General features: G+C 37.1%; 3 protein-coding genes across 6 annotated transcripts; 2 read left to right on the top strand and 1 right to left on the bottom strand.

The window, feature by feature from the left end:
• Positions 1 to 7,499: 7,499 nt before the first annotated feature.
• LOC114534539 (noelin-like) lies at positions 7,500 to 10,300 on the top strand. The gene is made up of 6 exons (XM_028555999.1): positions 7,500 to 7,565; positions 7,696 to 7,771; positions 8,403 to 8,585; positions 8,679 to 8,751; positions 8,914 to 9,181; positions 9,571 to 10,300. The coding sequence occupies exons 2-6, from the start codon at positions 7,715 to 7,717 to the stop codon at positions 10,070 to 10,072; spliced, it is 1,083 nt and encodes a 360-aa protein (XP_028411800.1). The 5' UTR covers positions 7,500 to 7,565; positions 7,696 to 7,714; the 3' UTR covers positions 10,073 to 10,300.
• A 570-nt stretch (positions 10,301 to 10,870) lies between these two features.
• On the top strand, positions 10,871 to 15,530 carry LOC114534523 (m7GpppN-mRNA hydrolase-like). Its single transcript, XM_028555979.1, has 9 exons — positions 10,871 to 10,959; positions 11,202 to 11,350; positions 11,734 to 11,861; positions 11,962 to 12,060; positions 12,603 to 12,683; positions 13,074 to 13,145; positions 13,422 to 13,534; positions 13,812 to 14,050; positions 14,911 to 15,530. The coding sequence occupies exons 1-9, from the start codon at positions 10,871 to 10,873 to the stop codon at positions 15,303 to 15,305; spliced, it is 1,365 nt and encodes a 454-aa protein (XP_028411780.1). The 3' UTR covers positions 15,306 to 15,530.
• A 4,422-nt stretch (positions 15,531 to 19,952) lies between these two features.
• LOC114534497 lies at positions 19,953 to 24,015 on the bottom strand. Of its 4 annotated transcripts, none has more exons than XM_028555947.1 (7): positions 23,906 to 24,015; positions 22,981 to 23,560; positions 22,427 to 22,755; positions 21,918 to 22,303; positions 21,249 to 21,666; positions 20,930 to 21,131; positions 19,953 to 20,704 (listed from the first exon to the last, which is right to left on the bottom strand). In XM_028555947.1, exons 2-7 carry the CDS (start codon positions 23,545 to 23,547, stop codon positions 20,459 to 20,461), a joined length of 2,148 nt encoding a protein of 715 aa, XP_028411748.1. In that variant the 5' UTR covers positions 23,548 to 23,560; positions 23,906 to 24,015; the 3' UTR covers positions 19,953 to 20,458. The 4 variants fall into 4 exon arrangements, with proteins under 4 accessions (XP_028411748.1, XP_028411745.1, XP_028411746.1 ...); XM_028555944.1 differs by having other exon boundaries at positions 22,981 to 23,565; positions 23,921 to 24,014; XM_028555945.1 differs by having other exon boundaries at positions 23,921 to 24,014.
• Positions 24,016 to 24,913: the final 898 nt, after the last annotated feature.

Below are 24,913 nucleotides of genomic sequence, written 5' to 3'. Positions count from 1 at the left end.
GCTAATCTTTGATTACTTCTAGTATAAGTTTTACGAAGTACTATAGTTTGTAGTGACAAGGAAGCCTAATTCTAAACCGAATGCATACGACATATGAATGGAATTACTGCCACATTTGCTTTACCGTGCAATTATAGTACCGGCCATATTCAAGTCGAATAAGTTCTTGAATTGTCAACGAAAGGAAACCGAGAAATAACAAATAGTTTATTATATTTTACAATAATAAAGATAAATTATGCAAAGCATTAAAGCCATGCAGTGCTGTTATATTATTCTGAGAACTATCATCTCGCTGAAGTTATAGCCGGAATCTGTTATATCTTTAAAATTGTTTTTATTTTCTCGTTCCAAATATATAAATATATTACATATATTTCTCACGCCCAGCTTCCCTTACCCCCCTGATCTAATGTTCTATACTTCATGTAACACCAACATAACAGTTGAAGATATTTTAAGATTATGAAAGTATAGACAGTGCAAACTTGTAGTCTTTATACAGAAATAACGAAGTGTTCCTGTATTTACTTTTTATTTGGCTGAATTCGTTAACTAGAAATGACTCAGGCTTCATAATTGTGCAGAAGGTTCTCGACTCTCAAGAGTAATTATAGCAATGCGGAAAAACTTGTTGGCGGCAGAGCAAAGCCAAATAAACAATACTGTAGAATTTCTCGCTGTTTGACCAATGGCGAAGGCACGAACCTCCCAAGGAGCATGAATGTGAAACGACATAAAAACGAGCGAACAAAGTTAGGCTGTTGTTCGTTCTTTAAACTAAATAATAGAACAAATATTGAATTCGACAAACTTCGGCTTAACAATTCTTCAAATTTATCATGTTCAACCTAAAAATAGCCCGTATCATGAGGTCAGAAAACTATGTCAAATAACAATATTAAAGATGATAACATTGTTATGGTAATATACCACGCATTCTTTGTAGTTTGATTTCAATCATTTTGCCAAAACATCAGTATCCGTTCTGACAATTTTTTAACTTGCATCGGCAACTGAAAGACAAATTTACGACAGTTAATCAGTTGATGGTAACTAAGTTGATTGAATCATGTGCTGTACATGTGATTGTCATCGAATTTCATCGTAAATAAAGACAAAATCTCACCGAACCAACAGACGATATATAATTACATGATAATTAACTTTTGGTATTTATAACTGCATGTCTGACATACCATGATTTAGCCTATATATTATATTCAAAAATTCGGAATGTAAACATCATGTGACTATCATCTGACTATCTTGCGAATGTCTTGCTGGTTACGAGATTGTCTTTGGCTTTATTATCAAAATCTCTGGTCCTCATCGTTCGATTTCACTGTGTTTATAGTAGATACACCGTTTTGATACAATGTTGGAAGCAATCGCAGGTGTTTTAAAGATTGCCCTTGGTTTGGCAACGAACAAACTTCGTTCATATGGCGCTGAGAAACTTCAAGATGGGGGTCTCACAGACCAGAAATTTAGAGGCTGGATTGTTCGTGAACTAGACGACGTCAAGTTTAAACTCGATGCTTTGTCTCGCATGCATCTTTCTGCGAGCGTTAGCTTTTTCAAACAAGGAGTTGAACGTCTGCTAATGTGTTTTGGCGACTCATTTGACGGCAGAAACGAATCACAGTCGAGCGAATTACTGAAAGACGGACAAAGTTCAGCCAAGTCAAAGTCGCTGACTGGTGTGGGAGACGCGGTTGCGCTTGTCAATGTATTCAAGAAACTTAAGATCGAATCGAAGAAACGCTTTGAGTCTGCGAAAGAATTATTTGCAACGTCTGCAAATGAAGCGACATTATCGTTTCACAATGATGCATTAAAGACGAACGAAAGAATTCATGCAGCGGAAGTGCGCATTGCTAGTGCAATACTCGGAAATTTGGACGATCTGGAAATCGCTGTAAGTGACTGCTTGCATTTTCTTAATGAATTACATAACATGACTGCCATTAAAGAAATATTTACAGTGCATATCAAAGGAGGGGTAAAGGCTCTTTTTAAGAAAGATTCCCGAGCAGAAATCGTGGAAACTTTAACAATGATTAATTTGATCTTGGCTGATTTCATCATGAAGTTTACAAAGCGAAGAATGGGTCTTTTTGATTGGCCAATGATAAAATATGGGGACGATGTTTTCCATCCGATTTGTAACGACGAGAGTCTCGAAAAAATGGAGAGAATGGAAATATCAGTACCTTGGGAAATTTCATTCAGTGCCAAACGTCGGCCGTGTGACCACGGCCTGGCTATAGACAGCAAAGGTGAGATATATGGTGTTAATACTAAAGATTATATAGTAAAGTTTGACAGAGCAGCAGGCGAATGGAAACCGTTCAATATTTCTCCATCAAATGATAAAGTTAGGAACTGTATTGCTTTAACCATCGACGATGAAGATATGATGTACGTTCTAAGTTCATCAGGTACATTATCAGTTTACAGTCCAGATGGAACAATTGTTCATCAGCGCCATTTAGATGATCTTCGTGACGGCTTTGGAGAGTTAAGATTAGACATGGCTGTGACAAAAGACAAGAAGATTATCATTTTCTTCTATGACGATGCCGATTGGCAAGACACCGCCACAGTATATATTTGGGAGTCGTGGGACGGAAAATTAGTCAGAGTTTTTTCCAAAAGTTACGACCATGAAATTGATAACTTTTTTCCTTTCGACGATGAGCTAACTGTCGCAATTTTAGCTGAAAAATCTCAATTTTACAAATCTTTCCAGCTTTGTACATATTCCCAAGAAGGAGAGTTGAAAAGAACAGTTGAATTGCTCCCTGGTAGCTTTGCACTCGCCATTAGTTCTATAACGTTTGACCATGTTACAAATAACTATGTTTTTTTTTCTGATGATTCTTCGAAGACATTTGTGGAATGTTTTTCAAAAACTGGTAAAAGTCTTAATAATTTCGCCATCAGTTCGGGAATAAAAACATGGATCTATAAATATTTTCCTCTTAGTCATAATAATGGTGTAATGGCTGTGGTGGATACACGCAACGATAATGTATTGTACCTACGCTTACCAAAGATGTAATCAAACCAAAATACACCTTCGACAATGATGTCATCTTATAGACTACGTTAAATAGACCAAAACTCACCGAACATGCTGTAATTACGATAAATTCGAGCAACTAAATGGATTAGTCGGAATTGCCGTGAACCGTGTCAAGGTTTTTGATGTATTAAAATATTGCAATAAATCGTGTGTAATTGACCGTAAGGAAAAAGATGGCGCGGCATGTACATTTTACCAGAATGTATTGCGGGCATTAAGAATGATTGACTAAAAAAAGTTGGCAAGAAAAACTCCTAATGACGTGAAATTTTAACAGAGCGAAGAAAATAGCTTCCTGTTTTATGCCTGTCCTTTAAAAGACGTCAGTTCGCTTTTTTAAACGATTTCCGGCCGCAATGCATGGTAAAATGTACATCCGCGATCTTTTTTGTTATGGTCAATAAAGATAATGGTCGCTTGAACGAAACAGTTTTAGTAGTTGTGCACGATTTTATTTGTTTATCGGCAAATTTCCAGTAGACGCCGATAAATAAATAGTTAAAATATATATAGTGGGGTCGGTAACATCATATGAACATGAACCGACCATAGTAACTAAGTTTTATGATTCAATAAAGCCAAAATATGGATTATCACTCGAGGAAAGGAGAATTGAGAACTATCGCCGTTTATTATTCTATTTTTCTGTTTGTATGGGGCCTATAGAAAGGACCTAGTTCAACCTGCTATCTTGAATATATTCCCTTTCTAATTCAAATTCAGATCAGCGATGCAAAATAAATTGTCGCGTATATCCCCTAGCAAATATTTATAAGGTATATGTAAAGAACACTTAATTATGGTTATAAATATATATTGATTATTAGGCGAAATTTTATTTCGTGTAAAACATGCATTTGGGCCATTGCGCAATTCTTTCACACAAGACTGGCAATAGAAAAAGACTCTATCTTGCAGGTGCACGCAATGTGAGACTACTGAAAATCGTTTGCGCACGATCTGCAATTAATTATTTTACACCTCAGCAGAGTCATATATTCTTCCTGATCATATATGGCTCTAGTCTTTGGCATGATTAATTAGTTAATCTTTAACTTAATCTTCCTATTGCATATGGGGAAATTAGAAGTTTCCAGCCAGCTTGCCTTAGAAGCGAAATTTAACTTTCCATGTTACGATGTCATTTTTTATTGCACTTGAAAATGCAAAAGTGATTGAAGTGTCAGACAATTATAAATCCATTGCAATTATTAAATGCAATTCAGAAAAAGGTTTATTGCCAACACAAAGTAAACGACTTATATTTTATGTGGAGTTTAGATTTATGAATTAGAGTTATGAGTTTAGATATATGAATAGATTTCACAATCGAAGATCACGGTTGAGCCGGCTATATTGACAGTTTCAGTTTAAACTAGCTATATATAGTTCGACAGTAAAACCCATTTAATGACAAGGTAAATTATTCGATTGTTAGTTAAACCGGTACTGATGCTTGGTCAAACATTCTATTGTATGTGCTTTATTACAAACTTCGTTCGACTAAAATATTTTGCTGAAACGAAATCAATTTCGTGCCTGACCGATATAACGCTGTGTTCGGTTGAAACTGCATGCAGTCAGAGTACAGGAGACGAGGTGAAAAAAACAACAATATAAAGATATATAATCAACTTTCTTCATCTCATGCAATAGAGCATTTTTTATAGATTTTGCATGTGCGTTTAGAAAGCTTTAGAAAACGATTATTTTTGCTCGGATTGATGAAATTCGTTTTGACTTCGATTAAACTCTATATCTTGCCATGCTATTGTCAAGAATTTCAGTGCTAATTGTGAAATATTATACATACATGCATAGGGTTATGATATAGCCAAACTTGAGAGTAACTATAACTCTTGACTGGAAAGATCAAGACGAAACGCCGAAGTTTGAAGAAACTCACAAGGTTCAAGATGAGAACACAGAAGTTGAAACAAAACGGTCTCTGAAATGCTCATAAAATGTATTTGCGCGCACCGCAAAAAACTCTTCGCAATGTTGTCAATGTCAAAATGATTATGGTCCGGCTCTGCTTCGCCAAGTCCGCCCGTGTGTATCTTAGTGTGTATTTCTGATCTAGAGGAATAGTTTACCGGCGGCCATCCCACTTTAGTCTATATCGCCTATCCTACTTTAGTCCAACTTAATCCCACTTTAGTCTATCCTGTCGCACTTTATTACACATTAGACTACTTTAGTCTACTTTATCCCACATTAGCCTTCCTTATCCAACCTTAGTCTAGTTTAGCCTACCCTAGCCTAACTTAGCGTACGTTAGAGCTGAGCTCAGCCACCTCAATCTTCTTCAGCGACAGCCGGTGTCACAGGAAATTTGGCCCCCCCGAAAATTTGGCCCCCCCGGGCCAAATTTCCTAGGAAATATGGCCCCCCCGGGCCAAATATCCTAGGAAATTTGGCCCCCCCTTCGGAAATTTGGCCCCCCTCTAAAAAACATAGTTTACCTTACTATTTTAGAGCTAGAGAACCGTTAAGTGTATAAAAGTTTTAAGTTTATAAAAGTCTATCTAGCTGTACTCTTGTTTGAGTTACAACTAACAAACAGCACTGACGGATTTTGTATGGTGCATGTAACCTTGTTTTTGTGTTTGCCGATTGTTTTTAAACGTTTTTATGCAAATTTGTATTAATTATTCCCTAAATGTTAGCCGCATGCACATTAACACTTTCGCCAACGCATGTTGTCATCGCTTGCTAAAGTATGGTTGTTATTCTAACGAATTTCATATTAGGTTCAGAAACTTGTTGAATATTGAGTCAAAAGTTCGCGATTTTAAACTATTATATTTTATATATATATTGAGAGTATAAAGTATATCGAGGGGGACCAAATTTCCGAACTGTGAAATACGTGATTTGTCCTCCCCAGAAATTCTTAATTTGGCGACCTTATAAAGGCTATAAATTATAGGCTTAGCGGTTATACAGACCGCCAGGGGGGCCAAATTTCCTAGGAAATATGGCCCGGGGGGGCCAAATTTTGGGGGGGCCAAATTTCCTGGGACACCGGACCTTAACCTACTCTACTCTACCTTAGTTATTAGCATAGCCCAATGTGGCCTACTTTTGCCCACATTCCTGTTCCTATAACTTACCATACCCTACCTTATACCCTATACTTTTTCTTGCCTTATGTACCCTATCATACACTAGTAACACACATGAGAATAGATTAATCAAATGATGCTATACTGAATATTATTCTTTACGTTTCCGAATCATGAAATTGGTAATTTCAAATTACACTCAGTATTGTCGAATATTCAACTTCACAACTCACCGACATGTCACATAGTTTCGTGATTGTTATGATTCAAATTAATCAGAGAACCCCGTATTAGCACTTTCAATGTGGTAAATGTAAATAAACAGTAAGGCGTTTTGGTCAACTGTAGGCTTGCACATGCATAGACAAGCAAGTAACCATGCATACACAAGATGTGACTAATTTTTACTTTTGAAATATCAGTCATGATTTAACTTCATGCAAATAAAGTACACTTTTTTACATGCATTGAATTGACCAGCTCTGTTGAATGTCCGAATTCCATAAAGGATGTTACATACGGCAGCCGCTTTCATATGACTTGATAATACATATTCACTGTCGTCATTACATTTTGAAAATAGCCAAACACTGTTCAGTTATTGTAAAGGTATTGATTTTTGAAAGTTTTTTTAAAGCTATGACAGATGCGATTGCAGTTATAATCGTTTTTGAAGAAAATGCTTTCATTTACTTAATTTTTAAATGTCAATTTTTAAATATAGCGAGCCGAGTCGCAGCTAAGAATACCAAAGCTAATCTTCGAAATGTCTTCTTTCGAAAAGAGGTAGTCGATTTATATAACTTTCCATGCAATTTTCCTATGGAAATGAAAATTGGAACCAAGGCCGATTTTAAACGACGATTGTGCCGGAAGCAATCCTTTGAAATATACTTTCCAATACTTTCTTGATTACGTCATGCCTTGTAAAAGTACAGTTCGGCTCTTATAATTAAGATAGCCATTTGAAAAAGTGCAAAATATTTTTCAATTCAAGGCGTTTATTCTTTCTTATTTCGTTCAATAAATGTGAGAACAAGTTTAGCATAAAAACGTCTTTCTTATTTCGTTCAATAAATGTGAAAACAAGCATAAAAACGAAACTGATACTGAGATTTCCGGAGCTGTTGGGCTGTGAATTTTGGTGTGTTTAAACAAGTTTGACAGTTTCCACAAAACCTCAATAGCAGGGTAAGCGCTCTATAATTGTTAATCAAATTTGTGCCGATACTTGTTCAAATATTGCATTATGCTTTGTCTTCCTTCTCCGCCTACTGAAAAATTTTGCTGAAACGCAACAATTTCTTGCGCAAAACAAGCCATATGATATATGTTGCGTTCGGTCGAAACTGCAGCCAGAATACAAGAGACACGGTGAAGAAAACAAAATTTCAGAAATCGGATTGGTAAGTTATATAGAGTTCAATGTTCTCTGAATATACTCGTAATTTTTCTTATAGTTCCTCAAACAGAAATGTGTGCTACTTTTGCAGATTATATGCATGTATACGAATATTCTGATAATTTAATTCATAGCGTTTAAAGTTCCTGCGAAATGTACTTGAAAATCAATATCTTGGTGTTCATTTTGTCGTTGTCCTTTGTACTGGAAGTAAGTGCTTACAGTTCATGCGTATAGTTCGTTCAATTCCAATTTCATCACTTTTACTGCGCGGAGCTTGCATGCGAGTTTCACATTTTGCACCGAAATTGATAAATTGTTGTTATAAAAACGAGGCCATTTGACGAAAAGTGAATCATATATGTAGCTGTATGATATAAGTTTTCTATAAAATAACCGTAATATATACATATATAGGCGAAGAAACCAGCACTAAGTGATTTGGTTTCGCTGTAATCTTTTATACGTACAATTACGATGCATGTGGTTAAAACACTCCACAGTCCAGGAAAATGTGAAAGACCTTTCAGTCGATTTAAAAATGTGTGATTTTTTTGCTTATGTTTAGGGGGCAATTTTTACTGAGGGTTGTGATAGGCGAACTTAACACGCTTTTCTTTACACCGGCCAGACCTGTATTGTGGAATTCAGTACAGACAGATTAGAGCTCTGTAATACCTCTGCATTCAAGATTAGAGCTCTGCAATACCTCTGCATTCAAGCAGAGATCGTTATTTATAGCCATATATATCTGGCTAGTGCAGAAAATGCAGTTTCATGCACTGCTATATTCTAACGAATCTTAGGTGCAGGGCCAATATATATTATTGCACAAATGCAGGGTTACGATGCCCAACTGGCGAGTAATCTTCAGGACAAAAACCAGGATGAGACCCTCAAATTTGAAGGGACTGGCGAGGCTAAAGATGAAAACACGAAAGTTGATGCTAAACGTTCTGTGAAACGTTCTCGTAAAAAAACGAAAAGTATTGGAGATCTTAGCTTGGAATTGGCGAAGCTACACGTGAGTTGCTGTTATTAATTAGTTGTTTTTCACAGTCTGTACTAATTTTTTCATTTCTACGTATATACTCCATCAAGAATTTTCATATTTTAGATATTGGAAGAAACTTTGAGGAAAAGCAAAGCACTCGACAAATTAAAAAACGAAGTCAATGAAAATTCAGAAGGTAATCGTCCGGAACATAATTTCGTATACCTTTGCAATTGCTTTGCATCCTCTCATGCAGTTGGGTCGATTTTCATTGAAGTTCTTTCTTTACACATCTTTGCGCCGCACTACATTTATGTACCAAATAATAATTTTTACGTTTTCAATATAAAATCCACAGATAATTGCCGTAGGATCAAGAAAGTGGGCGAACCAATCGTTCACCATCATTCTGGAACTACTCAGGGAACGTGGATGAGAGATCCGCTGGGGTTGCTAGGCGCTGAGAAAATTTGGTACATCAATGGATATTATGGGACTAATAAAGTACTGGAATTCGAAGACATGGATCATTTCAAGGCTGGAGAAATCGGCAAGACCCACACCCTTCCATATAACATTGATGGTACAGGATCTGTTGTTTATGGACGATATCTTTACTTTAACAGGTTTGTCAGAAGGTCAATTCTAAGAAATTAGATGGGGACTTTACTTCATTTGTCGCTGAAATTTTTTTAACAGATCGATGTCAACTATTACCCTATGTTTGGCGAATATTGGGGGAAAAGTACAACATTTCCTGTCTAAAAGTTGAATATAGGAGCTATAAAAACAAAAATACAAAAGTATTTTAGCACATGCATGCTCGTTGATCTATGAAAAAACTACGCCTAGTCCGGATCTGGCATTTTCGTCGCGTCGAATCCAAAAATCTTATATCTCATGAATAGTTATAACTATAAGCAGACTTCAAATGTGACTAATGTTAACTATAATCCATTCGAGGAATGGAAGAAGTCTATTATAGATATATAATAATAAATCATTCAATTAATAGGGCAGGTACCAACTATATCGTACAGTACGACTTGGTTGCTGGAAAAGTAACCAGACAAGCATGTCCTAATGGGAATATAAAGTCACGAAACTATTCCTACCAATGGGGAGGCTACACGACTGTGGATCTATCCGTTGACGAAAGCGGTTTATGGGTTTTGTGGGCTTATAGTGGTTATAGTGGCAAGTTGTGTGCAACACAGATAGACCCATTGACACTCGCTTCATTGCATCAATACTGTGGAATTTCATCTGAGGCTAAAACCTCGATGGGAAACGCATTTGTAGCGTGTGGGGTTGTCTACAGCATAGATAGCTATAGCGGAAGCACAACCATAAACTATGCATATGACACAGTGACCGGCTCCAGAACCAATCCTGCTATTAAGTTCAAGAACAAATTTGGATACAACAGCATGGTTACCTACAATCCACGGGAGAAAGTCCTCTATGCCTGGGATAATAGACGTCAAATAACATATCCACTGGAGTTTGAAGACTGAAGAAGTTAAAAATAATAAAAATCAAGTTGATGAAACAGATACGATTATGGACATGATTAAGGACGACTCGTTTTTTTTTAACAAAGCATAAGTTGATAAGATTAATACATCTATTACAAGTGGCCATTAGTAGAATTCTGTACTTCGTAGAGCGTAGAACAGGGGAATCATGTAGTACCTGTAACTGTTTATAAATACTAAACATGCTTTGTTTTTCATTAAAAATTTCAAAAAGTTGGCTTGCGTGGCTTAGCAGCTTCTTGTAGGTTTTTTATACATTCCATATTTCTATACCAATTTTTGATACCACGGAAAGTATTCTGATTTATATTGCAACAACTTCCAGTGGTAGTTAATTGTGAAATTTTTTTTGCTCAATAACCAAGTTTCCATCTAATGACACTAATAGGCTTGAAGTATCTCAGGATGATGTGAATCTCACTAATGTACGAGTCTATCTCAAGCAGCAAGCAGTTATATGTGAGCATTTATACATTTGAATGAGTACCAGTTAAACAGTACCGAGGAAAATCAGAAAAAAATGGTGAATTCGAAAATTTTAAGAAAAATTTTAAAATCTTGATTTTAAGAAAAGCATTCTGGTGAAAAGGAAGCTCAACTCTTTATAATATGACAAAGGCACTCTATACTTAATACTTCTAGCCAATTTTTCTAGCCTCGTTTTCGTCAATTCGTATTCGTATACCAGTCAATACTAGTATATTGGAGATCAGAGTCGTACGGTTCCATGCGTGGGGCCTGAACTCTACAATGTGGAAGCGAATAAAAAATATCAAGATGGCGTCGAAGACGGAGCGGAGTATTTTTGTTGATCCAAATGTCGTTCATACATCAATCCCTGATGCGATCTTGGAGGATCTATGCAGGTAGAACATTAGTTACATCACCTTTTATTGATTCCTTCAGGTTTTCTGATTTATATGGGTCATGTAAAAGAAAAATTGCCGTCGAAATTTCAGATGTCACACTTTGAGTCTAATAGACTCACTGTCGCACTTTCAAAATGTTTTCGGGTTTCCAAAGTGGTCAAAATTTGCGCGTGATGTTTTCAAATTAATGTTTTATATTGTAGAATGATTCTTTAATGTATATCTTATGTTATTCATAGCCGTTTCTTGATCAATTTGCCAGAAGAAGAGCAAAAAGATATGGTCAGAGTTTTCTTTCAAATTGAACAAGCTCATTGGTATTACATTGATTTTTATTGCCAAGAACAACTCCTGCCCACGTATGGATTGAAGGAATTCACTAAAATTAATATCCTTTTGAAACATATTGTTAAAGAATCAACCTTCCTTAAACAACTCAGCTCTTTCAGTTGACTAAGCTGTGTTAATAATACACAAGCATGAAATACGAAACCAGTGATACTTCTGAAATGGTTTGCATTTCGATCCAACGTTTGGACTTTCCTCTAGTCATTTTCCCGCAGTTATTTTCAGGAATTGATTACCAAACCTGTATCAAATGTGACTGCTCAATACTCATTCAACTGTATTTATTTTAAATTTTTAGTGATCTAATTCATTATTTGTTAAACAACTACAGCTGTGTTTAGGTTAGTTATAGGCAAACTAGTGCAATGCTGCATCCAATTCATGGTAGAAAAAACAGAATTTGTTTTCCTTAACACCTTTCACTCTTCGAAAAGTTTCCATTTCTCAACAAAGCTGGAGAAAGTATTGATAAACTCATGAGTATTTGGAAAAGATACAAATTCAGTGTTCCTGTCTATGGGGCTATTCTGTTGAATGCAGAGATGGATAAGGTTGGTTCTACTCCATTCAGTGGAAATACTCAGTGATTAAATTGCCATGAATTATTCTGAAGTTAGGTGGATTGAAATCAGGAATGTTTGTTTATTTTAGTGTGTTCTTGTCCAAGCTTACACAAGTAAATCGAGCTGGGGTTTCCCTCGAGGGAAACTAAACAAGGATGAGAGTCCACTGGAATGTTCAATCAGAGAGGTACATATTGTCAAATTATGGTGTTGTTCATTGTACCTGAACCATTGATCTATTGCCTGGTTTCCATTTAGTTGTGAGTGTTGTGAACATGTCAAAGTGTCTGACATGATAGAATATTTTTATGCAGTCAACAATGACCGATTTGAATACAAAAATAAATACAAATTTCCATCCGGACTATTTCTCATTGGTAAAAGACTTGTTCACAACAATTAGGACCATATGGAAACCAGGCTTATACGTAGCTGCAGTAGCTAGCTTGTTGGCAAATGGACATATAGATCTGAAGAATTTTTATAAATTCTCCAAATTAGACAAAGCGATTGCTTCTGTTATGTTTCTCCTTTTTTCTTTCCTTTTTCCTACCATAATTGTTTGGGGTTTAAAATAGTTGAACAATGTTGCTGCATGAATTACTACCCTCAAAATGACAGCTTTCTATGAAAGTCTGAGCAAGAACTTTCCAAAGTCCATAGCAATTGTCTTTGCCATTGAAAATTTTGTGTTTATGCATTGTTAATAACTTTCTCTGTTGTGGGTAGGTTTTAGAAGAAACTGGTTTCAATATTAAAGACTATGCTGACCCAGAGCAGTTTTTGGAGAACTCCCTTCATGATCATTTAGTAAGTCTTTACGATTATTCTAATTTAAGTTATCAAGTTGTTCTTTGACAGATGTTAGATCCTAAGTGTGTGGGAAGTGTAGTGGGAATACCCTTCTTAAAAGTCTAGTACACCCCAAAAAATTTCAGCATTTGACAAAAAGTCTGTATTATCAACATAAGATTTTGGTATTCTTTGTAGTTTTTGCGCTTGTGGTGAAATGCTGCACTGCTAAGGAGAATCTGCACCCCCCTCCCTTAACCCAATTTCCTCTCCCCCCCCCTTCCCATTTTAGATAAGCCTGACTCTAATAACAGTAAGCATTATTGCATACATTGAAAAAATTCCCCCAAGACTGAATTATGTATAACTAGAATGTTGATTGTAAATGCTCTCAATTGTTATCCTCAGGTGCGGTTGTATATTATTCCAAATGTTCCCATTGAAACCGAGTTTAAAACGAGGACACGAGGGGAGATAAAGGTACATATTCTTTAAAGTTTTAAAATTAGTTTTTAGCAATAATACACGGGAGGTTTGAACGGTAATTTCTCAGTAAATAGTTCAGTAAATATCAAAATAACGGATAGCAAAAGTCTTTGCTAAAGATGAATTAGCATTGAAGCGATCAAGAACGGTGTTAAAATGTTTCATTTAGTTGTCGAAATTTCGAATCACGTATAATTTAATGCTAATGTTAGTACATTTTCAGCTTGCTAAAAAGTAATAATACATGTCAATTTCGTTTCGTCGAAATAGGACATTCAGTGGTTCAGTGTTTACGATTTGCCGCTTCACAAGAAGGATTCTCGAATGAAGGAAAAAATCGGTCTTGCTGCGAACAATTTCTTTATGGTATTACCTTTTGTGAAGTAAGTTTCGTTTTACAAATGGCGTTCAAATCAATCAAATGTTCTTATGTTCTATTATGTTTTAGACTTCTCGCCTTTAGATCACGTGCACAATGATTGACGTGTACACGTTTCCCGCGTGTCTTGCTGACGCCACCACGCGTGTATTTTTATTTTTCGCGCCAATATTTTTTCAAAATGATATTACTTCTAAAATATATTGGTTGAGATATGATGAATTTCCATTCTGAAATCGTCGTATTCCTAATCTTACTACATGTCTTGTTAATTTTCTTAGGGATTTAAAAAAATGGATTACCGAAAAGCGAAGTTTGGCCGCACAAAAGCAACAAGCACTTTATTCTCAGCCGCAAAACCAGTTGCAACGAATGCTCCAGTCCGAGAACGCACGCTTGAGCAAGGAACACGAACAAGTCGAGAACGAAAAACGCAAACGCGAAGCCCATAGACGTTTCTTAAATCAAATGGACTTTTATCATCCGCTCAGAATGCAGGAGTATCAGAAAACGACAAAAAGTAAGTGAAGTTTTTATAAATGTGTTGTCAGAAAAATTTCCGGTGAATTTAAAGGCTCTGTAACTTTCGACTTGCAATGCATTTCTACTTGCAAGAGATGTGAATTAGATGTAAAAAATTACATCTATCAACAGTAGAGCAAAGCAGATCAAAAGTATTGCAAGTTTCATAGAAAATTGCAACGTATGAGTGTCAAAACAGGGCCTTCACTAGGCATAAAATGGATATATATCTATATCCATATACATGCTCGCATTATGAAAAAAAGGAGAACAGCTAAATCTGCTGCGGAACTTTAGTTAAACAGGTCTTAGAGTAAAATGCGCAACAGTGTTTGGGAACTACAGCTTCCCGTTAAGAATTTTTGCGCAGGAATTTTTGTCCCGTGTAAATGAATGCTCACAGGGAACAGAAAAATGCGTAGTGCTGTAATGCGGTTAAAATGGTATGCGGCCTTGGCTTTTTGAAATTGATTCACTGTAATTTAAATCTTCTTAATGCCTGTAAACTTTTAAGTTCAAAACGCAATGATTGGGTGGAACTAAAAATGGTGGCAATTGCGATTCAATTTTTAAACATGATAAACAATTTCTATTCCGTTTTAGCTAATTTCTACTGCATTTGGTAAACACCATACAAGCATTTAATTCATACAGTAAAATCGCAATTAAATCAAATTGCATTTCTTGCAAATCGTGCAGCCGTATATAATAGAAAGAGGCTGGAACTGCACGCCATTTTCTTTCAAAGATGGCGGCCAAGTTATCGTTCCAGTGCCTTATGTAGCTCATTTTTTTGTGCCAGCGAATTCGGGAGAGTTCCAGGTGAATGGAGAGTTATCAAATTTTGCTTTATTTTAGCCGTTTCCGGAAGCCCAGGCCGTAAACAGCCAAAACAACCCTCGGAACACGACCAGAAAAACGCAAACAAATCGTTTAAAATCCTTCAGAGAACCGAAACAGACCCACGGTCAGAACCAGGCCGCAGGAACAGTCCCGTGAACGCTCGGTCGCCATCTTTGATGACGTCATCTGGGATTCAAGAATCTCACCCGAGCTCCACGCGAAGCTTGTCGCCCTCGAGTAACTCCGCGTTCACGCGAGTTTCGCGAGCGAACGACACACGTCGTGCTAAACCGAAAAATAAACCAGTGAAAAGCATCATTTCCCCGATGGACATTTTAACTTTCACTGCTCCGGCATGGGCGAACTTCAGGTTTGATAAAAGCAAAGTTTTAGAGGCGTTTAGGACGTAATTTTTTTTTCTCTATACGACATTCGACCGCAAGTTTTTAAGGAAGGGCTGAATTTTTATCGTAAATTTGTAATATAAATTTTAAAGTTGGGTCTAGGTGATTATTTTATCGATAAAACTACTTATTTTGCAGTAATTTTAGATTTATTAACTTGCTAAACAATTAATCGTCGAACTAAATAACTTCCTAGTATAAAAATGTTTAATATTGGGAAACCTTGAAATCACTCTTATGCCAAAAAATCTGTCTGGTTTTATTTTCTTCATGTCATTTAATCATTGCAGTACTGCTAGTCTGACTGAACGCAGCTTGTTGCTACTAATACTAGCCTGACTAGTCTAGTACTTGCTTTGCAATGTTTTATTCAGTGTTTCTCTTTCAACCTCCCTCAATGTCAGTTGTTCATTGCAGTACTGCTAGTCTGACTGAGTGTTGACCGCTGTTACTAATACTAGCCTGACTAGTCTAGTACTTACTGCTTTGCAATGTTTTATTCAGTGTTTCTCTTTCAACCTTCCTCGCTGTCAGTTGATCATTGCAGAACTGTTAGTCTGACTGAGTGTTGACTGTTGCTACTAATACTAGCCTGACTAGTCTAGTACTTACTGCTTTGCAATGTTTTATTCAGTGTTTCTCTTTCAACCTCCCTCAATGTCAGTTGTTCATTGCAGTACTGCTAGTCTGACTGAGTGCTGACCGCTGTTACTAATACTAGCCTGACTAGTCTAGTACTTGTTTACAATGTTTTATTTAGTGTTTCTCTTTCAACCTTCCTCGCTGTCAGTTGATCATTGCAGTACTGCTATTCTGATTGAGTGCTGACCGCTGTTACTAATACTAGCCTGACTAGTCTAGTACTTATACTGCTTTGCAATGTTTTATTCAGTGTTTCTCTTTCAATCTCCCTCAATGTCATTTGATCATTGCAGTACTGCTAATCGAATCAGCTGCAGACACTTCTCGTTATTTTAGACTCCTCGTATATATAGGCAGGGATTAAGGCAAACTGGGAAAAAAACAAGTCGTGTCTAAATCACCTATTTTATTCAAGAAACTCTCAAAAAAGTTACAATATATAGTTATACGTATAATCTACGTTCTACCACGACCTGCTACATCTTAATATTGCATTTGTTTCTAAACTAATTCGTCACCAAAAAACCTTATCATACTTCCCCCTTATCATCCGATGATCTTGTATCCATGTTACTGCAAGACCTGGCACCACAAACTATAGTTCAAGTTAAAATTTTACGTATATCAAAGCTTTATACTTAATATCAAAATTACTCGTTAAAAATTCTTAAACCGTGGCAAGTATATAAAATATTATAGTTGAATTTATTTTATTTTTTATTAGTTTTGATTATTATGATCATTAAAAGCCACAAAAACGACCCAGTTGTTTGCACTTTCCACACAGCTCTTGAGGATGCTGTATTTGTCTGTCACCCACGTTCAATCCGTCTGGTTTATGCAATGGTCTTTGTGTATGAGCAAAAACCTCGCTTTTACAACTCTGGCATTGCTGTGGAGCGTTTTCCCAACTGTACGCGCTCATCCAACGTCGTCCACATTTGCACTTATACTCTCCAAAACGCCTTGTGTCTCTCCCCTGCAGAAATTTTTCACGATTTTGAAATGAAAATTTAGTTGTCGAAAGAAACCCGACTAGTTCCCCTCAGGGGCCTAAAGTCTTTTCCAAGCGAGCAAGCGAAAAATTGTGTGGTTTGTCACCTAGCTTACCAAGTGAAATTACCGAAACTATTTCCGGTTGATGGGCAGATGGCCTACTTCTAGGAATTCGGCTTCGAAGAATTAGACAATGTAAAAACGTCAACTGAATAACGAAAGTAATTTTTTCAATTTTATTCACGAAATATATGTTATGCTATCATTTCTAAGAAACAAATTTGAGGATCAATTTGAGGGAAATTTTTTTTCGACAAATGAGTAATGTTGTTATTATTAAATTCGTCGCGAATAAGAAATGTTTTTATATACGTGTTGCTTGTGGTGTGACCGCAAAAAATTTAATATTATGTCTTGGTAAGCTAGATATTTTAGGAGTATATTTTGATGAAGAATAAATCTAGCGAAAGCGTTTAAACTTTCTTCCTTAGTTAGCAGAGCCTATTTCGTATACAATATAAATTTTTATAAAGATGTTTCCGATATCTAATTACTCTGATATTTATATTTTCCAAAGCCTTTGGGAATACTGTCGTAAATATCGAATGAACGCATTACTATGTTACAAAACATCCCCCAAACTATCTTACCTGGTAGTATGACATTATTCGTAGATTAGAACTTTCCGTTCCTGTTTTCCTTTGAACGATAAGTTTTCGAGTATTCCACAGTCAATATACCCGACAGAACGAAAAGCAGGTGTCCTAACCTGACAACCTGACTTTTTATGATACTGCCCTACTTTTACCAAACCTGATTATCGCAAACCCTGATAAGTATAATCGAAGTCACCATAATTGCAAATTGATAATATGCTTGACCGCGGAGAACGTATGAGAATGAATTTTTTATTTCAATCCTGAACGGTAAGCATTGACCACCTTACAGTTATAATGCGATATACAACTAAAGAAAAACGACAGGAATATACCAGTTTGTCATTTCTCAAAAACAAAATCAACCTAACATTGCATAAGTATAGCTACGTACTCAAAATACATGCATGAGTTCACTGACTCCCTTATAATACCTCGTTCTAACAGAAAACGACCAAACGTTGTGAAAACTAATAGCGATTACCACAAAAACGGCCCAATTGCTTGCACTTGCCACAGAGCTCTTGTGGGTGATGTTTGGATTCATCGCTCACGTCCAGACCGTCTGGTTTTTCCAACGGCTTTTGCGTATGCGGAAAGACATTCCTTTTGCAATTTTGACATTGTTGTCCAGTGTTCTTCCAACTGTTTGCGCTCATCCACGAACGGCCACATTCATCGCAGAGATACTCTCCAAAACACCGTCTTTTACCTTGATACGGAGTGTGCTACGAGGCAAAGTTGAAATACAAACTCTTTAAGAGAGACTGAAGATATTTTTCTATGTCGCGTAATATATGCTCAATACCTATAGGTTATATCTGCATGCAACAGTACTATAATTTTTAACATTAAATACGTTTTACAAACCTTAAAAGCATCCAAAAAGGATGTCTACCGTTTCATTTAAAAACCGGGTTAAAATGAGGAGATTTCTCGATGTACGCCGAGAAGAAAATGACACTTGATTTAAGATATTTTGTATTCATTTCAGTGCAATATTGGCGTTGACATTTATAACGTTGTCCGTAGCTGCATTGTACATTTTAAAGTTAAACTCTTGTCGCTAGCTGTTTTGTGACCACTAAATACTGTTTATGAGAATGTGCGAAATGTTGCCTATGTTGGAGAACAAAGACGGGACACGTACTACAAAAATGATCCTAAAAAGTTAATACTGTCCACTGCATATAGTAAATGATATAATCATTGTGCGTAAACCATATACTAAACTATTTGCATGCCCGAGAGGCTGCATGTGTTTTGCATTACACGCGTGGTAAGTGTGCATGCCAAAATTGCCAATTCCAGGAACTCGATTTCCGGGAACTAAACAATGTGTTAATTGTGTTTATATACTCTGCCTTCCGTGTGTTAAAACGAAAGCACATTTTTATGCCGATTTCCTAGCAAAAACAATTGTTTATGATATCCGTTTCTCGCTCAAATATGTTATTTAAAACCATACAATTAATTTAAAAGTAAATCAAACCGACTTGAGCAAAGTTATATAAGAATTGTAGTACTTGTAATTTGCGACATTCCATGCAGCTCGGCAGATCTTGTTGCATTGTTTATCCCGGGCCAAATTTTTTACGAATTCTGAATAGTTTTTCAAACTTCCTTTTGGTAAGGTGGACACTACAGCACAGCCAAACATGCACAAACATGTTTAAAATTAGTTGTCTGAGGCTGAAGGCCAGAACTTTCAATTTGATAAGTATCGTTTTAGATGAAGACATCGACTTCCTATATGTCTACGATATTCTAGAATTATTTCGTTTCAAATTGTGTTGATTTCATTTTCTGTTAACTTAAATCCATCAATGAAAGATAATAGTCTAAGTTTTTTAAACAGACCGCTTTATTTCAGGATTTAGAAGCTCGCTCAGAACATAATAGCCTAGATGTTGTTTAGCAAATTGCACATATATAAAGATGTTATTCAAATAATTTTACCTGTCGAGATGACATTTCGTAAATTTTACGTCGAATCTCTCCTTCCTAGCTTTGAGACGGCAGGTTTTTAATGATTGTTTTGTTTGATTTAACTGCTCGAGACGACAGCAGCGGTATTTTTGTGTTTGTATATATTTGCCACAAGCCACAATAATTGCATTCGCAAACTGCATTGATTACAAGTGCTGACGGATGAGAGGCATGTAGCTTCCATAGGGTGGGGTCACAGATCAGTGGGTGGGGTCTTTGGGGGTCATGCTCCCGCGAAAACACTTTCAAATGTCGGCGATTTGAGATGCGCCGTTGACAGAATGGGAAAACTCCGCTGGCTTATACTAACCTCAAAGATTGAGAGAAACTATTTATCACTGCATACACAAACGTAACAGTCATGCGTGTAATGACTTATTTTATTTAAAGAACTTTCAGAAAGATACAATAATTATATAGTTATACGTAATCTACATTCTACCACCACCGTTTCATCTTAATATTGCATTTGTTTCTAAACTAATTCGTAGCTAAAAGACCTCATCCTACTTCCCTTTTCATCAAATGAACTCGCTCCACGTTTGCAATCCCTGGCAGGACAAACTCACGTTGAATTCATGTGAGTCTGGGTCATAAATCAATGTTCAGATAATAAATACGCGAACTTATTCCTTGAGATTAGATTAGCATAAAGATTAGATTAAATCCTAATCCAAACCTAATCCCAATGATTAAACTCGTGTAATTAGCATTTACAGAACATGCAATTAATACCCGAGTTTGTTTTTTATTTGTCATATATCCAATATCGTGTAATTATTTAATCCTAATGTGAACGAAACGTGACTAAATACTTGACACAAAGCGAGGTCATTGAATCAAAGTGGATAAAAAGATAAGATCTTCTGTTTCCGTTTACACGTTCTTGACTATAGTCATAATCGCTGAGTGCTTATCTTTGCACTTCGCTAGGAAAGCTTTTGTTATCTCTGGTGTTGAAGCACACAACGCCATGTAGAAACCTCGTCTTTTATGCCATTTGATAGTGATCTTGTGCTGATGCGAGTTAGCCTCGCTCGTCTCCATGGTAACATTGCCACCAGCTTTGACCATGCGCACTTGCTCTTCACTCAGAGTGACTTCGTGATTATGAATGGAGGTCTAATAGTGAAAATAATTGTGGATATTAGACAATTTTGGAATGTTCTTTTCAGCTGTACTGATGAAAATTCCTAATTTTAAATTTAGTTTAATAGGGGAATACTCCATTCATTCGGGTACTTCTCAGTCATCTCATTGTTCTCACATCTAATCGAACTCCTTTGAGAACTACGTTGAACAAAAAAAATACGCTTTTCAGATTTCGTTTCAGGTCGAATTTATTACCATTGTTGATTTCGATTGCCCGGTTCGTAAAACCACATCGGTGTTTTCCTCTGGCGAAGGTTTTGCGGTCCCACCTTCTTGCGCCGCCAATTTCTCGCGGAAGAGACGCGCATGCGTGCTAGACTCCATGAGGAAATCTCCAACGGCTTGTATCTCTTTCCAGGCAGTACCACCTTCAACGTGTATTGGCATAATGGGATACCTGTGGAGAATATTCACGGTTGAGATTTTTAAGATTGAAGTCGAATATCACATTTTTCCAGGGGGGAAAATTATATTTTATACTTCCAAGGAACGTTTCCACAAAATACTCTACTACCTTGTTCTAAGGATGCCAACTCCTGGTATATTTGGAAGGAATATTCGGGTACCGGATGCCCGGACCATGCGCACTTCCCCGTTCGGATCTAAGACCCCAACCGAGCCTTTCGTTGTGTCAGCGGCATCGACATGAGTTTCTGTGCCCGCGAAGAACTCATTCGGGGTGATGTAGTAGATTCTGCTGTTGACGCCATCGTAGGCTTTCGCTGACGTTTTCCCGCCATTACGACCGTTGGCCGTCACAGTCTTACCCAGGTCGCTGCGCTGATCTCCTTTGTAAACAAGCTTGTGTGGATTCCATTTGTTCAGCGGTGTGAGGTAGATTATCTCCAGCGGTATCGCGTACGACACTTTTTGTTCGTATTTTGTGCAAATTTTGTTTTTTCCCCTTCCTTTGCAAACGTTCAGTTTCATGCCTGAAAAAAATGAAGGGTGAGTTTTGACATTCGCTGCATGTATGAAGTTGAAAATTTTGTTTCATAAGTCATGGATAATAAAAGCACTTTATTTAATTATCCATGCGTACAACACACCAGAATGCGCTTCCCACAACAACAGAAGTCACATGAACAAATGATGAATATATCGGTTTGACTATAGACTATGCTCAATCTTTTGAACCTCCCAGCTACAACCAGGAACTGACTAGTGCACCACTGCCTTATACCTGCAACGCTGGGCTGTTTCGTCATCGCCACAAAGAGATTCGGGTCGGAAAATCCTCGATGTCGCGTCTGAACACCCATGGCTCCTTTCTCCATTACCTTGTACCAGCGGTGATAATACCCAGCATTCAACTTCTGCCCGTCTTTTTCCGGATCCATGGAATACGCTTCTTGGCCCAAGGCGCCGTCGACAATGTTCGCCGGGTAATTGTCCTTACCGGGGATTTGGCCCATGAGTTTATCGAGCAGACCAAATCGCCCCATGCTTTCCTTCCATGTACCTGTGTCTTTAGGGTTGACTTGAAACCGGGCTGCGCGGGTCTGTAGTTGTTCTTCGACCGTTCGCTTCCATGAAAGCCTGGATGCCAGGTCATCTACAATACGTAACCTGTATGCATAGATACAAAGATCTGGGAAACACAAGCATATACATTGATAATATAGCGTTATTGGTAAGGGCTCTATAACTTGTAAAGACACTGGATTTAGAATTATGTAGGAAATCTTTTACCTGTTCACTGGAAGATAATCTTTCAGAGGATGACATAAAATACGGTAATTCCACTGGGCAAAAACAGCCGTAGTTTCATTCACAGTTTCCATGATCGTTGTTGGAAGGTAGGCGAAATTCTCCAAGTTGTCTTTGCGTCCGGTGTAAGAGGTGAAGCGGATTTTCTCCTGAAGATCGAACCAGCTGCTTGCGTCAACAAAATGGCGATCGCTTTCAAAAGGCTCGTCAATATTTTTCGAATTCTTCGTCCACGTTCCCTCAAGGTAGCACAAAGCAGGTCTGAAGTACTTCCTGTAATCTCGTACACTGTGATCTTCATTTTTCCACGCCTAAAGAAATGTGAGAACTTCATTTTAAAGTCAGGTTTGAAGACCTTCTTTAGTCAATGGTAAAATACTGATCATTACTGCACCTCTGGGAAGAGCAGTTCAGATTTGATAGAGTTATACAGTAAAATGGAGTTTGTCAAGTTTACTGCTTCCTTTTTTTATCTTCTTCTGGGTCACAGGAATTCATTTAAGTTCAAAATATGTAGTCAATATTAATATTTTTACCTTGAACCATTCCACCATCTCCTTGACTTGTTCAGTGACGGATCCCTTTGATGTCACCTCCGGTGGGACATCTGGGAAGGGTAGATCCTCGGTTTTGTGAAATTCACTCGAATCATGGCTGGGCATGTACAGCCGGTAGTCATTATGCCGGGTACGAAACTCGACCCCGTTCAAAACCCCGATGAACTCGCCCATTCCCACCGTTCGAATGTTGTTCGAATGATCGTGAATTGCAACAATGCGTTTGCCAACGTGTGAGTTGTGGTGATAGGACTTGGTCCCTCCCACCCCATTTCGCGTCTGTTTAACGCCCGACTGCCCCTCCGACCGAAGACGTTCCTCGATGAAAAGTTGTTGCAACATCATCTGACGGGTCAAGGCTCCGAGTCGCGTGTTGAATTTTTTCGAGTCTTCTTTGGAGCTCTTCAATTCGTCGGCGAGAACATCGATTTCCAGTCGTAGGGCGGCGATATCTGCCGTCGCATCGTCGGAGGCATAGTTGATAAGCGACGCTGTGGTTAAGGTCAGGATCAATGCACACAGCAGCACAAGAATGCTGAGATTCATTGCTGTCGAAAGGCTGTACTAAATTTAAACGTACAGATGAATCACTAGACCCGGACGCGACTCGCATTAGAGACGGAACGACAAATTTGGAGTACGAATTTTCTTTCGTATGTTTAAGTTAAGTTAAGTTAACTCAAATCACTGATTTTAATTCGCAATGATTATAGAAGCATGCAATTTTATACCTCTCCTTATCAACTATTTTATGCGATATGTAACGTTTCAACTGTTCAGATGTTGGAAATGAAATAAGATGATAAACAAGCTTACTTAAATGCCATTCTTCTACCAAATAATTCATAATTGAAAAATGGACCAAAGTAAAACACATTTCAATACGGATATATTGCATAAGTACCTGAATTTTCCTTACCTAAAAGTAAATTTTTTCTCGTTCTCTTCAAAATAAGCTTGACTTTTACTCAAGGCCAGGTCAAACAATTCTGACCCAAATTTGTTCAGGGTTTGTTATATATCCATTGCGGCATTTTTACAAGCTAATTATTTCAATCTTTTAATTTCATTGACAATAACGACTTTAATTAGAATGCAATTATGTTTACAATGTTGCAATCTCTATGACAAAAGTGGCATATTTAAGACACAAATACTTCCTAAATTAAAAAATGATTTGTATTGTTTGGTTGTAGTTATGGAAATGTACGAAGCTGTAAGAAAGCATAGACCAGCTTGCCTGAATCACAGTTAGTTAATACTGAATCGATCTGTATAAGCAACGCGAGATCTCAAAGCGAATTTAAAATGATTATGCACATGCCGTTATTTGATTTAAACAAAGTTCATTTTGATAAATGTTATTTACATGAGACATTTATTCCATGACACTTTTGCTCTTTTTTAAATTTGCAAATACAATGCAACTGACATGGTGACACCGTAATACCTTTGTAACATAGTTGAGTTCTGTTTGCAATATGGCTTCCGTGATTACTAATTTGCCTTGTGAGAATATGGAAACGAAGGCTTGATTAATAACTTTGATTATTTATTATTTATTTGAACATCCTTTGAAACCAAAGTCAGCTAATTACACAAGACAGACATCTACAGGGTGAGTAAAAAAAACTGACACCTTTGAAATTCAAATTAGCTGCGAACTTATGGCTGAAATATGACAATTCCCATGTACAATCAACAAAAACGATTTGATAAAACTGTTCTTTTGTATTTACAGAGCTTAGAATGCATTTTAACTCCCAATGGGAACAAACTTTATGTTTTAGGTTAATTAATATGATATGCTTCGTATACCCATGAGATATTTTAGGCAACTTCTGTCACATTACAGCCGCTATGCGGCTAATTTGAATTTCAAAGGTGTCAGTTTTTTTTTACTCTCCCTGTA

This window comes from Dendronephthya gigantea, unplaced genomic scaffold (assembly GCF_004324835.1).
Source record: "Dendronephthya gigantea isolate DGI-Jeju-01 unplaced genomic scaffold, DenGig_1.0 000102F, whole genome shotgun sequence".
NCBI lineage: Eukaryota > Metazoa > Cnidaria > Anthozoa > Malacalcyonacea > Nephtheidae > Dendronephthya > Dendronephthya gigantea.
The sequence above is the reverse complement of the archived record's forward strand: the minus strand, read 5'-3'. Positions and strand labels throughout refer to the sequence as shown.

Coding starts and splice junctions, on each gene's coding strand:
- LOC114534539 (XM_028555999.1), top strand. CDS start 7,715: ATGTACTTGAAAATCAATATCTTGGTGTTCATTTTGTCGTTGTCCTTT. Junction 8,586..8,678: donor TGGAATTGGCGAAGCTACAC/GTGAGTTGCTGT, acceptor TTCATATTTTAG/ATATTGGAAGAAACTTTGAG. Junction 8,752..8,913: donor AGTCAATGAAAATTCAGAAG/GTAATCGTCCGG, acceptor TAAAATCCACAG/ATAATTGCCGTAGGATCAAG.
- LOC114534523 (XM_028555979.1), top strand. CDS start 10,871: ATGGCGTCGAAGACGGAGCGGAGTATTTTTGTTGATCCAAATGTCGTT. Junction 12,061..12,602: donor TGGAATGTTCAATCAGAGAG/GTACATATTGTC, acceptor TGTTGTGGGTAG/GTTTTAGAAGAAACTGGTTT. Junction 13,535..13,811: donor ATGGTATTACCTTTTGTGAA/GTAAGTTTCGTT, acceptor TAATTTTCTTAG/GGATTTAAAAAAATGGATTA.
- LOC114534497 (XM_028555947.1), bottom strand. CDS start 23,547: ATGAATCTCAGCATTCTTGTGCTGCTGTGTGCATTGATCCTGACCTTA. Junction 22,756..22,980: donor AGATGGTGGAATGGTTCAAG/GTAAAAATATTA, acceptor ACATTTCTTTAG/GCGTGGAAAAATGAAGATCA. Junction 21,667..21,917: donor GAAACAGCCCAGCGTTGCAG/GTATAAGGCAGT, acceptor CATTTTTTTCAG/GCATGAAACTGAACGTTTGC.